The sequence below is a fragment of the Gavia stellata genome, chromosome 3 (genome assembly GCF_030936135.1).
Source record: "Gavia stellata isolate bGavSte3 chromosome 3, bGavSte3.hap2, whole genome shotgun sequence".
NCBI classification, from domain to species: Eukaryota; Metazoa; Chordata; class Aves; order Gaviiformes; family Gaviidae; genus Gavia; species Gavia stellata.
This window is the reverse complement of record NC_082596.1, coordinates 21141880-21159446: the sequence shown is the minus strand read 5'-3', so window position 1 is coordinate 21159446 and position 17567 is coordinate 21141880. Positions and strand designations below refer to the sequence as shown.

Below are 17567 nucleotides of genomic sequence, written 5' to 3'. Positions count from 1 at the left end.
TATCAGCTATCATCTTGTATAAATACCTACACACAATGATCAAGTCACTTTTCCATCTTTTCTTTTGAGCTGAATGGCATAGATTGTCCAGTTGGGGCACTGCAGTTGAGGACAGATATGGATCAATTGGAGAGAGTCCAGAGGAAAGCAGCAAGACTAATTAATGCCTAGAAAGTGTAACATATAAAGAAAATTAGAAGTAAGTGGGGTTCTTTAATCTAAAGGAGAAAAGGTTGATTACAAACATAAAATAATTTCATACTTAAAAGTTGGCTGCAACAAGAAAGGCAGTAGTCTTTATTTCGTGTCCACTGTGAATGGAGATGTGTAATGGACTGAAATTACATCAAAATATTTGAGTTTTCCAACAGGGAGAATTGAATCTATGCTAGCACATCACTAACCTGCTTTTAAACATCAGTCCCACTACCCCTAAGTGGTGGAGATTATGCAATTTCTTGAGACAAATGTCTGTTAAACTGATTCTGGTATAGCTAATCCTGCCTGGGCCAGGTAACTTTTTGTGGTTACAGTAAACTATATTTAACTCGAATACAGATAAATGTTTCACGTATGGCAATGATGGTCTATGTCATCTGTTTAAAATTATTACTGTCTCTTTGGTTCATTTTCTAATGTAGCAGAGCAAGTACTTATCTTCAGCATAAAGCAGGATTTATCACCTATTTCAGAAGAAATAGTTCTTAGTTTACAGTCTGTATCTGATCTCCTTGGAAATTACTCCACCTATGAAGGGTTTCTCTCTCTAACTGCATGGCGAATCAGTAATCTGTTCTTTATCCATCCAATGTGTGCCCTATGTTTTTTGTACACAAAGTCAAGTGTGGTGGTAGTGGGGTGTTTGTTTTCTTAATTCAGTGTTAACCTTGCTAAGTCCTATTCTGCATAGGTTAAAATATTTAGTGTCAACCCAGTTGTCTTTGTTACCTAGTGGTGAGAGAGAGAAAAAAGTAGGTACCTGACAAACCTGCATTAGTTCAGTGTTCTTAATCTCAAATGAGCCAGGAGTGCTCTTAGAGTTCCTTAAACATCAGGTTTTATTTATTGTTTTAACTGCTATAATTATACACAATTCCAAGTTCTTAAAAAGTTAAAATCGGGATTTTTTTAAATTTTCCTACTTTTAAGACTTTTTAAAATTGACACCTTGTTTGTTCAATGCATGAGGAGTCTGCAGCTTCTTGTTCTGACTTTGTCATAGAACTCATCTAGCCTTACGCATCTGAAACGTTTTATTCTCTCTTACTGTCAGAGAAAGATTTGTCTTTTTTTTTCCTTTCATCAGTGTTATCCAGGAACCTTAATTTTTAACAAGGGTGACTCTGAATAACTGGCCCTGTTCAGAGACTATTATTACATACCTGTCTGCTGCATCTTTTTAGACATAGAGGGACATGAAAATTATAGCTGCAGTTCTGAGAGACTTTGCTGCTCCATATCTCTTGCTGTTCTTCCAGTATTCAGTTTTGCAAGGATTTAGTAAGGAGAGGGAAAAGAAAATAAGTCCAAATATTGTTCTTGATGCTAATCCAGTGTCAGATTCACCGTAGCAAGTATCTCTGACAAGAGACATAAGGAATATTCAAACTCTTTGTAACCAGAGCCATAAAGCTCTAGCTCTGAAGCTGTCTTTTCCATGATGAAGAGATACTAGTGGATTCATTGCATGTCCTTTTTCTAAATGCTCCATCTGTGCACCTACAGGAAATGCTTAAAAAGTATAGCCTGACATCTATTAGGGTTGTAAATAACTTCTTTCTGGGAATTTGGACATTTAGTTCTTCCAGACTGGAGTACCATGCCATTTGTGGCAGATAACTTAAAAGGAGGTAACTTTGAATCTTGGTACTTACTGCAGTACTGCAATTAGAATAGTCTGTAGTTTATGATCTAGCTATATGTATATGCACACTCTCAGCCTTATTTCCTCATATCTGTAGTAATTCTCACAGTCTATATAATTTTTGGTTACGTCTTGGGAGTGCCGAGCTCTTCTTCAGGGGTGGGGAAAACAGACATGCAGACATCTTAAAATTCAAATTTTGTTTATGTTTCTATGTAACTCTTTTTAAATAAAATTAAAAAAAATCTTCATGTTCTATTTTGGAAGTTATTTCAATTGTAAACAGAGGTTTCCAACAGGACAGAAGTGGTTGAAGAACCATATTGTATATGAAAACACAGCTAGTCAATTGCCAACTTGTTTCCTGTTTTTCCTCCAGTGTCAGCTTTATATAATTAAAAAGAAAAAAATACTAACTAGCTTTTTTCAAATGTGTCTCTAATATCTAGTAAAACATGAAATAGTAAGTATTTTCATTTTAATCTTAAATACTTCATAATTATTAGACATGACCCACAAGATCACAAACTTACCTTATTTTTCTTTTCTGTGTCATTACTTGACTTCTCTAGGACAGATCACTTGTATGTCTTCTTTATCCAGTGGAGTCCAGAGATATATGCAGAAGATACTGGCGAATCTCTTCAGGAACCTGGATTTATAGTGGTAAAAAAGAAAGATGAGCCTGAAACTAGCGAAGAATCTACTACTGAAGATGCTGCTAAAGAGTGGGAGGTAAGGAAGAACAGTGTCAAAGATTTGGGTTTTTTACTTTCATAGGAATACAGTTAAAATAGTGTTAAATACTTCCCAATAAGAAAAACAAAGCAATGTGCTTTATTAGTCTGCTTACTATGATCATGACTGTTTAATTCATGCCATCCTAATGCTTCGCTCTAACATCAGTTCAGGGCAACATTTCACAATTACAAGCCATTTTTGTACAGAGCAAATTGTAACTTAAAACTCAGAGTTGAGAGGAATGTGAGTACAGCAAAGAAGTTGCAACTTTGATGAAGCAGACTTAGTTTTCAGTCAAGTAAACTGACGGTTTTCTGGTATTTATTATTCCTGTATCTAGAATGTTGAATATTTATTGGTAAGTCTCGAAACAGGGATGGGACAACAAAAAAGAAAAATTAATCTATTAATGACATGTGTTTCTAATAATCCAATAATTAACTTCTCAGTTATAACTTCTCCATATATTAAGATGCTGTTGCATGCATTTTAGTAATATACTGTAACTGGAACTATCTCTTTATTTTTATGTAACAAACACGTTTCTCCCATGTGAATCTGTGTCCACTGTGTTTCTATGGACACATCTTTACATGTCTACATGGTTTTGTTTTGTAGTGTACATACAGTTAAAGCACTTGTAGTCTTGTGCATTCAAGTGTCAGTCAAAAGTTTGATGATTCTTGTCCTATATATTGTTGAAATATCCCATCAGCACTGTTTAACTTGAGTCTCAGGACAGCAATTGCAATCTCTGACTGTAAGACTGGTTTTTCCGTTCTTCCCCCTCCCCCTGCCCCACAATGGAGCATGTTGAAATTAAGGAAGTCTATACTTAGGTTTTATGTAGAGTGCAAAAGAAATTTTAAAAAACTGCAATATTCTAACTACGGGTGATAGTTTTCTTCTTAGCTCCAAAACTTAAAAGCATAGTACAACTCTGACTTCAAACTTCCCACTTACTTAGCTGAAGTACTAGGCTGTGGTTACAAAACACTATCTCTGCAGCTCAGTGATTTTACATGGAGCATTTTTGCTTTGAGACATAGAAATTAGTGTCATAAAAGCATGTCTTTTGAATCTTCATATTTTCAGCATGTATATTGCTTGAGTGTTGTTACTAGCAATGTATTTTGGTGTTGACTCTTGCTCAAAGCCCTTTTAAGTATTTGATGTTTTAAAACTTAGCCTTTTGGAACACAGGGATCAGAGTGGCAAGTGATCGATATTATGGTTTAAGGCATAGTATGTTTCTCTTTTAATGAGCTCTTCAGTAACTTTGCACCTTAGTATAATTACAGAATAATTTACACAGAAAATAATGCAAATTTTTCTTCAGGATTAAACGTTGTAACTTTTTAGAAGCTTTTTTTTTCTGAAGAATGTAGAGGCAGTCCTTTTCCCCCATGTATGAAAATGTGTAAGTTATTTACTATAGAATGAGGTCATGCCTTAAGCCTTTGTTTAGGTCTCCTCTGGAAACAATTGTGGAAGACATTTTTCAAAAATACTGTTATTTCTGTATGTGTTGTGTGAAAATTATGTCAAGTTTGGTTCTCTTAAGATAAGCCAGAAAACTACTTTTATATAAAAGTTAGTGTGATTAGTGAGATGGGTAACTTTAAAAAGATGTTATACAAGAAATATGCTAATGTAGTCTTCTGTGCATTTTAACTTGAGTAATGTGACTTCCCATGACTGACTTCTAGCACAAATCTGAAAGCTGTTAAAAACTAACTTTTTACTCAGAAATGTTTGACAGTACCAGATGGTTCAACCTGTCATTATATACAACTGCGTTTTAGTGGCTTTTAACGTATGTGCTAGAAAGTATCAGTACATACAGGGAATTGTAACTGTTGTCATACCCATTATTCCCAATGAATTTCAGTCATTATTTTTTCAATCAATATACTTTCTTTCTTTAACCCAGCCAGCTTTTTCTGTCAGCTCTTGATCCAGGTGTAATCTAAGATAGCAGGTGAACAGTATCATTGAAAACTTTTTCGTGGGTATTGGGATGAAAAGTAGGATGCCTTCTTCAGAAAACAGTGATGGGAAAACTCGGGGCGGAAAGGAAATGGAAAGCAAAATCTCGATGTACAAATGCATCACAAAGTACTGTTGATTTACCGAAAGAGGAAGCTAGAGTAGCTTTCTTTTTCCAAAAAGTGTTCTCTCTGCTATCATTGTACAATATCTTAAAACTGGAGAAAGAGGGAAGAGAATTAATGGGTAACCCACATGTGGTGCTCTGAGACAGCTTTTGCTTCTTTGATAGTCCTATGTCAATACATTCAGCTGCAGCTTTTTGTGAAGAGACTTTAAGGAAGTACTCTCCTTTTTTTAGTGGAAAAGGAATTATGGGAAGAAGAAACAAGCAAAAGCAAAGGTCAGTAACATATAAATCAACCCCTACTACTCGTTTCATAAGTTTATTGAATGGCTCAATGAGTAGGACTGAACTCTTACTCTGAACTTACTCCAGTTTCTCATCTGCTTATGCTTTCTTCTACCTGTATACAGAGTAGTCTATTTCCTATCAGCCTTTTCCCTAAGTAACCCAGCAGATGTAACCTCAACTGATCTAGTGGCAAAGAGATCAAGACTCCTGCCATCATACTAAACACTGATTTGGTCAAATACTGCACTGGATGAAGGGTCCAAAAAAAAAAATATCCAGGGAATCCTTTAGCTGACTCTTTTTGTATTATACGCTACACACTTAATAGATAACTGGCTTATTAGAAATAACCATGAATCTACTGTTACTTAACGTTACTCTCAGTAAAGGTGGCTAATTCATAGTTGTCAGTTAGAATTTAAAACAAACTGTGTGGGGTACCTCGTAGCTCTGGTTGCTGATGTTGTTCCTCAGTATTTGCCTTCCTGAGAGGCCCCTCTCTGTCGCATTGGCAAAGCTCTCTAAAAAGGATACTTTTTCACTTAAGATCAGTCCATGCTAAAGACTTGTCTCTGGTGTCCACTAGAAACGAATAGACAAGAATTTTATTTTATGTATTAGGTAGGAAATGAAACTCTGCTGCTAGGTTCTTGGTGGTGTTATCCCCATCTGTTTTCCTTAAGTATCTCTTTTAGCTTCTTGTACTTAAGTGAATGGGCATACACCAAGGAAGAGGGTGTTCTGGGTTGTGTGTGGTGTGGGTGTTTGGTTTGGTTTTTTGTTTGGGTTTTTTTAACTATCTCTACTGAGCCTTGGGGCTTTATATTGGGTATAGAGATATATTGTATATTTATCCTGGTATTCTTTTTTTATTTAGTGTGTGTAAGTTCAAGTGCTAATGGCTTTCTTCATCTGTTAGCACAAGTAATGAATACTGTTTAGAGACCTATGTGTTGATAAACAAATGCTTTCTCAAAGCATATTCTGTACTGGCATCTAAACATGGCAGGATGTGACAGCAAGCTGACAGTTTCTGTGGTGCAGTGCCTCAGAAACAACTTCCGTCAGTACTTTATGGTCTAATTTTGTTTCCTTTTTAAGTTCAAGTTGTGTTTACAGTAATGTGTATAGAAGTTAATGAGGTAGTTGTTAAGGTGCTTGCTGTTAGATAGCTGCTGATGCATTAACAGAATTTTGGTGCCAGTTAGTACCACAGATTGAAAGCATTAAGGAGTTGTCACCTGGTGTTGGTAAAGGCATGGTACCACAGTGCTTGAAAGCGGGGATGGGGCCTCAAGCACTGCTAATAGGATTGGTCTTATGCTTGAAGTTTAAGATGAGTGAAAAGGAAGAACTGCTTGAATTCTCCAACAGTCTCCAAATCCTTGTTGAGAATTAACGTTTTCAAGTAACGCAACTATTTCCTATTTGTTTAAAATAACTGCTAATAGTTTCTTATGGCTGCATAAAAGAGATGGCTTTCTAAAAGAAGTGTTGTTGACATTCCCAGTAAAGGATAAATGTTATTCCATTGCATATACATTGCATATTTTAAAAAACCAACAGATCAGAGCACAAATTATGAACCACACTTGGTCATAGAACATACTTGAAGAAAGACTATAAGTAAAGTGCTGCCCAGTATACATTATTCTCTATAATCTTTCTTGCAGACTCTCTAACTTTTTTAATTCAGGAAAAAATTCTGCACTCTTAAAAAAAAAAAAAAAAAAAGATGGGGTGGGAAGTGATATTTCTGTGATTCATAAATCCCAGCAATTCCAGTTATCCAGTCATTCTACTATTGTATTCCTAAAATGGATTGTAAAACCTTGACAGGCTTGTTTCTACTGCTGTTGCTATATGAAGTGGCAGGTGGCATTTTGAAGTTGACCACTGGAGGAAAAAGACATGGAAAACAAGTGCTCATGTAAAATGTCATTAACCCTATCAAGGATCTGGTATAGACTTAAATGAGGTAAATCAACTTTCCACTGAACTTAAGTGCACATAAAGTGTGCTGATAAGCTCAAAGATTTTTTTCTACAGAAGTTGGCATGCACATGTAAATAGCCTGTTAAAATCTTTAGAGAATCAGTTTACCGTATCTGGGGAGGAAGGACAGCTGAAACTAATTTTCCAAGCAAGTTTTTTTACAGTTTTAATAATGCTAGGTACAAAGGAAATTGCTGCACTCTAATCATTCAGCATAGGGAGGAGGGCATTAGAGGGGAAACAATGGAAATGACTAGTTGTGTAAGAAACATCAGTTCCTAAAGGAGAAATGACACAATTTGTGCTTTCCTATGTGAGTTTTATAAAATTTTTGAACCTTCTATTTGTATCTAACTAAAGGACTAGTTGGTCTCTTGGGGGCGGGGGAAGAAAAGAAATTATAGAGATCAGAATAGCTTAATTTGCTTATTTAATGTTTCATCTGTTGGTCTGTGAAGCTAATTCTCAAAGTTAATGACATTCCTTGAACAATAAAGTGACTTGGTCTGTTGTATTCTTTAAGTAGTTAACTTTTTTGATAGGGAGCTGGAAAAATGGGATGCACTATTATATTGACTGTATATGTGTAAATGTGCTTTTTATTTCTGTATGTGATAATGACTTAGACTGCTAATCTAGCTTTAGATTCTGGATTTGAATCTAGAACAATCAAAACAATATCTATGTAAGGTACTACAGCTGTTAAGTGTCTTTATCATTATGCAATATTGGAAATACGGGGTTTATGCTGCATGGATGAGATCTCTGGTCATCAGACAGTACTGATGCAAAAAAAATACAATTACTTAGTGTGGCCACAGCTAAATGTTTCAGAGGCATTAAAGAAGTTTCCTCTTGGGCCCTTGTGAAGAAATCAGTTAAGGAAATCAGTTCCTATTTAAACACGAAATCTGTTAAGGAGACAGAAGAATTGCTCTGTACTAGAATAATTCTTACTTAGTGTTGATTCTTCCTTCCCCATCACCCCCCCCACTTCTTCCCCCTGTCATTTGATCTTATTTATTGCTGTTATTCAGGATTGAGTCATACTTCAGCTCCACATAAATCTAAATACTCATCTGCAAGGTAGTTGAAAACAGGAAATTTCTTGTCTTAGGACCTGCAAGCTGGTCTTGAAAGTAGTTGGAAACTCATCTGTTTTATTGTTCCCATTAGCTTTTCAATTGTGTGGAAAATACGGAAAATCAGTTTGATTTAAAGCTGTCAAAGTTAACTTCCAAAACGAAGCGTGAGTTGGTAGATACTTGCAAATTATATTTACCAGGTTCACTGGGTCATGTTCTAGACTTGCATTTCATAATCGTTACCTTTGGTTTTGCACATTAAATACCTGTAGAAAATATAAATGCAATACTTCTGGAAAGCAGTACGCTGTAGTAACTCACTTGTCTAAAATTCCGACTGAAATTCAGTTTAACATGGTTTGAAAATGTTTACTAGATCAAGCCATTAGTTGCAAATGAAGTTCTGCCTTTGTGAAACGGTATTTGAATTAGACACTCAACATTTCAACATTAACAAAACTGTAACTTCTGGAGTGTCTAGAAATTTCTGTTTCTGTGTGTTTGTAGAAACATGCAGGTCACAAACAGTGATTATGTCTTCTGGTCAGGTAACATCTGAAGAAGGTTTTTCAAGATTGGAGTAATGGATGTAGGTGGTTAATTTCTTTATTGGATCTGGACTGTAACCTACAACATCTGTGTTAAAATGGGCATTTCAGTTTTAGTATGCACTGCTGTCTTAAGTTTTTTGTATTCTTAATCATGTTTTTTCTATATACTTGCTTCCGTTTCCTACTCTACACTTCAGTGCTCTGATGCTAGTGAAACAGCTGCTTGTTGTGTCTTACATTTTAAAACATGGTACGATCATAATGCTGTATGACAAGCTGGATAATACTGGATCAGCAGAGAGAAGAGGAAGCCTGGAAGTTGGAGGCTTCTTGAATGAAATGGTGCACACAATCTGTAAAGATGCACCACATTAACAGTCCTCAAAATGAGAATATTTTTCCGATACGTTTCTTGAAAGGTTGCCTCTTTGATAGTATGTTGGATATATAAGCTAGATCATTGTTTTGGTTTTTACATTGTGCATTGTCTGTTGAGAAATTGGGTGTGTCACTATGCATGTGTTGCTGTGCATTAACAAGCATGTTTATAGGCTTTGCTCTTGTACTGGAGGATGAGAGTCTCTTGAATTTCAGCAGTCGTGCAATACTAGAAATGTTTCTGTTAATTTATTGTGACTGAAGAAAGAGACTGTGGTGCCCATTAACATAATGCATTGCCCTTTGTAGAGACTGGTAACTTTCATTCTTGCTTTTGCAATTAACTTGAGCAAATATTATACTGTCTCTCAACTTCATGCATGGGATATTTCTTGTTTTGCTCTATTTTCTCTAGTTAATCTATTTGGAATCTATTTATAACTTGTAAGTAAAAATTCTGTTTTCACTAGTTGGAGCTGTCTTGTAGCTGGAATCATGAATGTGGAATTGTAATTGATGTTTATTTCATGTATCTAATAAAGAACTGGGGCAGTCCCTCTGCTAAGAGTTGAAGCAGAATCATTCAACTAAAAACCTTGTGCTTTTGAGACTCTTAATGGCTTTCGGCGTACCTTTGAAAATCCTGAGGAAAATCTTGTTGAAGGAAAAATGCTGCTTTTTTTGCCCCCCCCCCCACCCCCCCCTTCCCCTAACCTGTTGAAAGGAAACAAAGGATGACTTCTTGAATTAGACTTCTTTGCTTATGGAAATATTATCAGCTAACTAAGCAGGTGTGCTAGTCCCTGTTGTACTGGTTACCACAGGAGGGGGCTTTGTACTGTTCAGTGTGTTTCTTGTAGCAGGAAAGGGATCAGACCTCAGTTAACTGTAATCCCATGTTAGCTTCACCTGCAACAACTTTTACAAAGATCTGGTTGTTCTAGTAGTTTTGCTTAGGAGCCAGTACCTGATTTTTTTGGTTGTTTGTTTGGTTTGGTTTTTAATTGCATTCTAACTTCATTACTCCTGAACTTGGCACTCTTCCCTTGGTCATCTGAAAGGCTTTTTATACCAAATAGACCTTGTCTGCCTCTTATTAAAGATAAACCAGACCCTAACTCAGCTGACTTTTGTATGCCTTATATCATCAAAATACGAAACTGCCTTTCTTTCACCTAGTGGGATTCCTTTCAAAGATGACAATTTAGGTGGCCTGAGCATCTTAATTAGGTGTCTTCCTAATGTTGAAGTTCTTGGCAACGTATATCCTGAAACTGTAATACAAGGAGTAAAAATACAGGATGTACATCTCTTATCAGAGCGGTAAAATGCTATTCTAGATTTTAAAATATTATAAGACTATAAGTTTATAATTCTAGAGGTGTTTTCTGTCATATTATACTATACATATTATACTACGTGAGGCAGCTTTCAGTTTTTTCTTTTGGGCTCTTTGGCGATGAGAGGTTTTTTACAATCTGTGAAACATGCCTGTTAGATGTAATTAAATAGCAATCTCAGCTCTTTAAAAATACATTCTAATAAGTACATAGGCTACTGAAAGTGAAACTAATGTCATTGCTTATTGATTTCTTCGTTCCCAGGCAAACCAACACAACAGCATAAAAACAAGCTTTCTTCTCATCAGTCAAAAATGCAAATAACTTAAGAATTGCACTGAGGAACTCAAATTACACAATTTGGTTCCTGTGATTTGTTTTTCTCAATTTTCAGGGCTGCTTCTGAAATTGGAGTATTAAATTCTGAGAAAAAAATTAGTTTATACACATGCCTCATATAATCTTCTCAGAGGATGCTTATTTTCAGTGCAATACGTGTGGCGTTTCATCACAAAACCTGGTCACCTACATGGCTGCTTCATGTGGAATCAACAAGTTCTAAATAAACTGAGTAATTATACTCCCCCCTCCCCCTAGTATTTCTATGGGCTAACCTCCCTCCCTTAAAAGGGAAGGAGCAGGGGAAGTATATTATTTTTTACTAATGTGATATCGATCAAAAAGCATGCGTATTAAATCTAGGGATTGTAGAATTCAGCATCACAACTTTTCTGTCGCTGTGGTAGCAGGACATTGTGTTAGCTACTAGGTGAAACAAAATAATGCCATCTAATCAAACTGCAAAGGTGTTCTTTTGCACCCAGCATCCAGTCTTCCTATGCAAGTTTATAGAGTTAATCGTACTTACTCTCCTGTTTCTAGGTCATGACATCTTGTCAGCTGATAACTTGAAATCTGGTAGGGCAAAAGGTGTAAACTAGATAATTGATTTGGAATGAAAATAAGACATTTCATAAGTTGTGTTTGTTGGTACTCTCCCTTTTCTCTGGTGCTACTTTTTAATATTTTTTTTAAGACGGATCAGCTTATTAGAAAAAAAACAACATTGTGAATAACAGTTACTGAAAAGACTATGGACTTCTGCCTTGAGCATTGATTGTGTGGAGATACTTGGCTTGGTTACGAACTAACAATGACAATAAGATTATCATTCAGTGTCATTAGATACATTTTGTTTTGCTCTGTTGTCTAGGTAGCAAATGGGTGGATGCTCTTAAGTGTGTGCTGCTGTTCTGCACATATGTCGGGTCTGAGCTGGTACTCCTCTCTAGAATCTTTTCAATTAAGAACTTTTATGGCAAGGCATATATTATTCAAATTAACAGATCAGTAATGTAACCCACAAATGCACAAAAGAATAAAAGGGCAGTTTATTTTATTTATCTTTAATTAGGGGATGCTCCTGGGGTCAAGCTTCTTGTGTGGGCTTCTTTCTCTGGCTAATAGAAATATATCTTCCACCAATTGGGAAAAAAGACTGTTAAAGGTCTGGGGTGGAGGTCAGTCACAAGAGAAAGCTTTTGCCACTTTTAGGACGGCACAGTTTCATGGCGGTGCTCAGGCTCTCCTGACCTGCCTCCCACCCGCCCTCCTGCTCCAGCAGATGCTCCCAGCTGCAGGGCAGCTACCAGCTGGTGGGAGCTGCTGCTGCTGGAAGACTGAACATCAAAACAGACTAGCAGGAGGTCTGATAGAGAGGGTTACTAGTGCATTTATTCCCATTAAACTTTGCAACTATAATAATGTGAAAAAGGGAGTTGTCAGGTCTAACAAAAAAGTTTATTGCTCTCTTTTCTTTTGAGCGAGTTTTTCAAATCCTTTTCAGAAGCTCTGGGAGCAGCCAGTTTTATTTAGAGAGAAGCTGAAAACATCTAAGTTGTTTGAATTGTTTAAGATTAAATGTTCTAGAATAAAAAATTGTGTGATGGCCCTGATTCTTTTTCTTCCCCCAGATTTGGGGAAACAGTATGCTAGCTAGTGTTGGGGGAGAATTGATTTGTTCTGAGGGGAGAAAAATAGAGAGGGGAGGGGGGAGGGAAGACTGCTAAAATAGGCTGTGGGGGGAGTTAGTTGTGTGGCTAGCTTTTGCTTGTTGGCTTAGAAGACGCATGTCCAGAGATAGTTGAAATAGTTTTTCTGCATACTCTCCATTCCTTTAAGATTTGCCAGACTTGGGGGTGTGGGAAGGTTGTAGCTTGTATTTAATTTCTTAGTATTGATTGTAATTTTCTCATTTGAAACAGTATTAAGGCTGTCCATTTTTTGTTCTTGTTTTACATCAGTACTAGCTCACTTATTATTTTTTAAAAAATCAAATAAATGGGCATATTTTTGACTGTGTATCTAGCATATTATTATATATATTTGAGTTTCTTAAGTCCCGGTTTTCAATGTCCCAGTGATGAAAATGTTCTTACTTGCCACCTTAATTCTTATAAGTTGGAACAAATTGATATTTAGAGTTAACAGCTCCTGAGGAAGCTTTTGGTGAAAAGAAAAATATTTTGTCTTATCTGAATTACATTGAGTTATATAATAATGCAAGGTGAGGCATTCCAGCGCACAGCCTGCAGTACAGTGAAGTACAAGCTCTGGTACTCGTTTTCTGTGCTTGGGTATCTTGGCTTTTAGATCACAGTGCAACAACATGAATGAGCAATGTTTTAATGTTGTTGTGATGTTGTTGTGATGCTGCCTGCTGCTGCCCTGGCCTATTTAATACTTTTAACCCAGGACTCGGAGCACTGGGTGTTTTGGCGGGGGGCGGGGGGGGCTCCAAGTCCTACTACAAGGAAAAAGGAAATTCTCAAATGATTGCTGTACGTGTTACTGTTGCACAAGTCTGTTTAAATAAACACCCTTCTTTAAGAGAAAAAAAAAAAGTCATGATTCCAGAAATACTTTATTGCTGGAACTAGCATTTAACCCATGCAGCAAGTTAAGTTTATAGACAAAAGGATTAATTTTCTTCTCGTAGCTTACAAAACTGAGAATGCTGTGAGGCTAACACTTTCTGAATGCTTTAAAACCTTTTTTAAAAAACTTTACTGGCCACTTTTTTAACTGATTCTGGACTCGAAGAAATAACTGACAGGGTTTATATACACTTGTCAACATAAGTAAGACAAACTGTTATTTTAATATTGAGTGCAAATTTGTTACCATTAGAACTAGTTTATGAACAATTATAGCGTAATAGAATATTGCAAGCAGTTCTCGGGGTTCTTTTGTATTCTTCAGTATTGTATGAGAAAAATTAAGTTGTTCTGTATCTTTAAATATTTTAGCCTTTTTAACAAACTAGTGCTGTGCAACCACACTTGAATACAGGAAACCTTTCTTCTCTACCGTCACCATTTGCGATACATCCCCCTACTGTACACTCGTTCATTTGTTCCCTGCCGTGTCAGTCAAATGTGTGCATCTAGCAAACTATCCTGTCACCGTCGTGGGGCTCTGCCTGTGCCTGGAACTGACAGCAGGTACAGACAATGCTTTCAAACAGCCTTGAATGATTTTGGGCTTTATTTTTTTATTTCCTTTTTAGTCTCATTTTATTTTTAGAAGGGAAATGTCTCGTCTCTGGTATGGGAAGAAGGGAAGAAAGCACCAGCCAGTTAATCATAAATACGCTCTGGTAATTGTCAGTGTAGTATGTACATTTCTGTTATTGCATTCTTGTAATGTTGTGGTGCAGAGGCAGTTTCTGGAAGTTTAAATTTTAAATGTGTAAACAGGACGCTAAGTCACAAATTTTCATTACTTCTAGGTGCATAACCTAATTGCTGGTATTCCATTGGCATTAGATAAGAGAAACTGCTTTGAGCATTAAGGGGTTCAACAGTTTTAGGGTGGTGTGTTTTTTTTTCTTTGGAGTAACGCATTTTTTCAACAAAAATGTGATTTACAGATAAATAACATGAACAGTAGTTTGCAATGGCATTTAATTACAAAAGTGTAAATCTCCTGAGTTACCATTTGACTATACCTTCTCAGAAGTCATTCAACCATATGAAGGTCTGATAATACTTCTAAACTGATGGAGATGCGTGTGCTGTAGTCCCACTCTCACATTTATAATGAAGGGGGGGGACCAATACCACTGTTTTTACAGTTTATTAGATTTATGAAAGTAACTGGTTGTTTTTCAGTGTTGTTTTCCCCAAAAAGACTTGAATTTGTAGTAGTATGTAAAGGAAATGTTTCTCAGTAAGACTTGCAAAACAGTTAATATCTTGGGGATAGGGAGGAAGTGGTCTTGACATCATACTTGTGCTTTTACCAGCTGGTAGATCTGGAAGATATTTTTTTCATTCAGACTCTGCCTGCCACAGGCTTTTTACCTTCTTTTTAAGAGTTACTGATCTCTGGGTTTTGCATACTTCTTTTGGAGGTGTTGTTGACTTTGGTTTTTATTTTGATCTTTATTCTGCAAGTAACCTGGCTACAAATATGAAATTGTCATGTGGCAACAACTGTTTCTGTAAATGTATGTTCCTAACTAACAAAATAATTTTGAAGCAATAGGCTCTTAATTTTCCTCTGTGGCGATGGAATGTAGAATGGAGATGTAATTCCTAAATTAACTGAAATGTAATTTGAGCATACCCTGTAGCAATGTAAAAGGTATCTGAAGTTTACCAAGAATGTGTTCTTTAATATACATCTGTATATGTAGATGTACAGATATATCTTGCCCAGCTAATTAAAAAGGTAGTACTATCCCTTGTTATAATTATTTCCCTTAGGACCAACACTTCATTTTAGCCAAAGTCCAACTATGCTAATAAAAGCAATAGTTATCGGCTCTTAGGGAGAGGTTGAACTGAAGAAGACTGTATGAGAATCTTTATTACTGTGAGAGAGGTAGAGAACAGGCTATTTTAATGTGTAAAACAAGTCAAAACAGAAGAAATCGGTATAGAACTATTTGAAGATGGGAATATTTTTAAAATGTTGCTATGTCAACAAGACACACTCTATTCTTTAAGCTGGGTTTTTTTCCTTCAATGAATGATCATAAAGCTAATGTGCAAGTGTAACCTTCTTACAGAAAAGAGGGAAGGAGTATTGGTACCATTACTTCTGTGTGATGCAAGACAAAGTGGGAAGCATGTTAAAGAGACTGGCAGCATGTATGAAGTACAGGTTTTTGATTAAAAGTTTCATTAGTGGTTGCTCTGAAATTTGGATGAAAACCCATCTGACATGAAATAACATAATTGCTGGACCAAATAGAGTGATACAATAAAACAAGAATGCTTGCATGAAGCAATTAAGTGCCCTAGATTATTTACCTGAAAGGCCTTTGTTATTTCCCTGGTGGTAGAGTAAATTTTGGCTGAGCATTGTAGGGTTTCGATACTTTGCCAGGATAAGAGATCAAAATTTTGGTGACTAACTAACTCATTATGCTCCCCCTTCAAAAAGCCAATAATGTTGTCTTCCCACTTTTTCAGTAGATCTGTTTAGTATTTACTGTGTCTCTCTATTGTACTGTAATGCAAGAGATGCCGGTAAGTTTCCAGAATGTCAAAAGTTCAGGCAACCATTCTTTCTGTCAAAGCGCTTTAGACAAAAGACATCGGACAATGCAAGAGAACAAAACGTGGATTGCCTTCTTTGGGAATGCTTGTCCAAACGCTTTGGAGACCTTCCATAGGCAGCATAGCCAAAGGGGACAAAACCAATGAAAACTTATCTTTTGGCTTTTCTATTCTTAAGTTATCATGCAAAGGGAATTAAATTGGTGTTGGTTTTAATAGCTTGAATGATTTGAGACTTGTACAACTTCTGAGGTTCTTGATTTATTGGTTAAATGTAGTTTGTAAGCTAATGGCTGTAGTTTTTTGGCTATTATGGAGATATAATAACAGGGACTTACATGTGAAAGATGAGAATTTAATACTTCATCCCTGTGGATGTTGGAACTGCAAGGTTGTGTGAATCCAATAATACTGCTACAAAGATCTCGTTAAAGCCAGCTTTCCATACTAAGTTTTGTTCTAGAGTAATAGTGAACTGATGATCCGAGTCTCTTTAAAAATAATAAAGCAGAGTGCAATCCAGTACTTTCTTACACTGATCACTAAGCCTAGAACCTTTCCTTGATGACAGATATTTGCTATACCCACTATCCTAAATAATTAGGGGGTTTATGCTTCATACCTTGACTAGATCTTCCATTTAACTATTAGGTGTGTTATTGTTTACATTTTTAATAATTGTGAAATATTAGGCCTCACTACAAATGTAGTCAAAGTACAGTGGCAGGTAAACATTTGAAAAGGTTGTTTATAAGTTGAAAGAAAACAAATGAGTAGTAGAGACTTATATTTTCTCTGTATGTTTTTAATGGTCCATGCAATCTGAAGTTGATCCTTAGTTGATCCTTTTTCTGTTCAAAATAAGAGACATTTCCATACTGGGCTGTGATTCAGTTACCTACTTCTAAGCATGTATTGCACTTTCTTCTCATAGCACAGAGGATCTCTGCGTGGCACTATCAGAACTGAGATGTAACCTTGCTCAGCCTGCCTTCTCCTGGAGCGGCAGCTTGAGGTCAGGCAGCAGGCGCTGTGGTTTCAGCAACTGAACCTCTGGTTTCTCTGCTTACTAGTGCTGAAACTTCCATAACCTGTTTTGCGAGACAGCTGGGTTTTATTGGTAATGCTGCTACAGATCTTTTTTCTTTGGACAAAATGAGTCAAGTTGCCTGACCTGCCTCTTCAAGAAAGTAATTTTCATAAATCTAATTCTTAGTTCTTTGCACAAACATCCTGAACTTTGTTTAATGTTTGTCCATGTTAAATTTAGTTCTCTTGCTGGCATTATCATATCTCTCAAACTCATGAATTCTCATATCTTGAAAAAATAGCTTGTTATAAAGGTTTCCAGACTCAGTATAACACTTTCTGTGTGCTGCAGGCTTTGATTGCTTTCTTTTCAAGTTCATTTATTAATTTGGGTTATTGCGGGTATTTTAATTTATCTTCAGTATATGTTAATTACGGTTTGGTACAGTTGCTGTGGGCTTAAGGCACTTTGAGGCGGATACTTAACAGTCCACCCTGCAAAGCTGTGGGGACAATACTGACCACAGGGAGAACGTTGTTGTCGTGTAACATCCTCAGCTCTTCTGTCCCTGCTCTGGAAAACACTTTGGTGTGCAGAACAGTTCTGAAACGG

General features: G+C 36.4%; 1 protein-coding gene across 3 annotated transcripts in view; it reads left to right on the top strand.

The window, feature by feature from the left end:
* The window catches only part of OXR1 (oxidation resistance 1), a 257761-nt gene that overhangs the window by 219768 nt on the left and 20426 nt on the right, over window positions 1-17567 (top strand). For 2 of the 3 annotated variants that reach the window (XM_059815904.1, XM_009815315.2), the window contains exon 1: window positions 13951-14016. In XM_059815904.1, coding sequence (XP_059671887.1) covers window positions 13951-14016 — 66 coding nt within the window. Of the gene's footprint in view, window positions 1-2436; window positions 2600-13950; window positions 14017-17567 lie in introns of those variants that run through there. The other variant, XM_059815903.1, reaches the window with a different exon arrangement.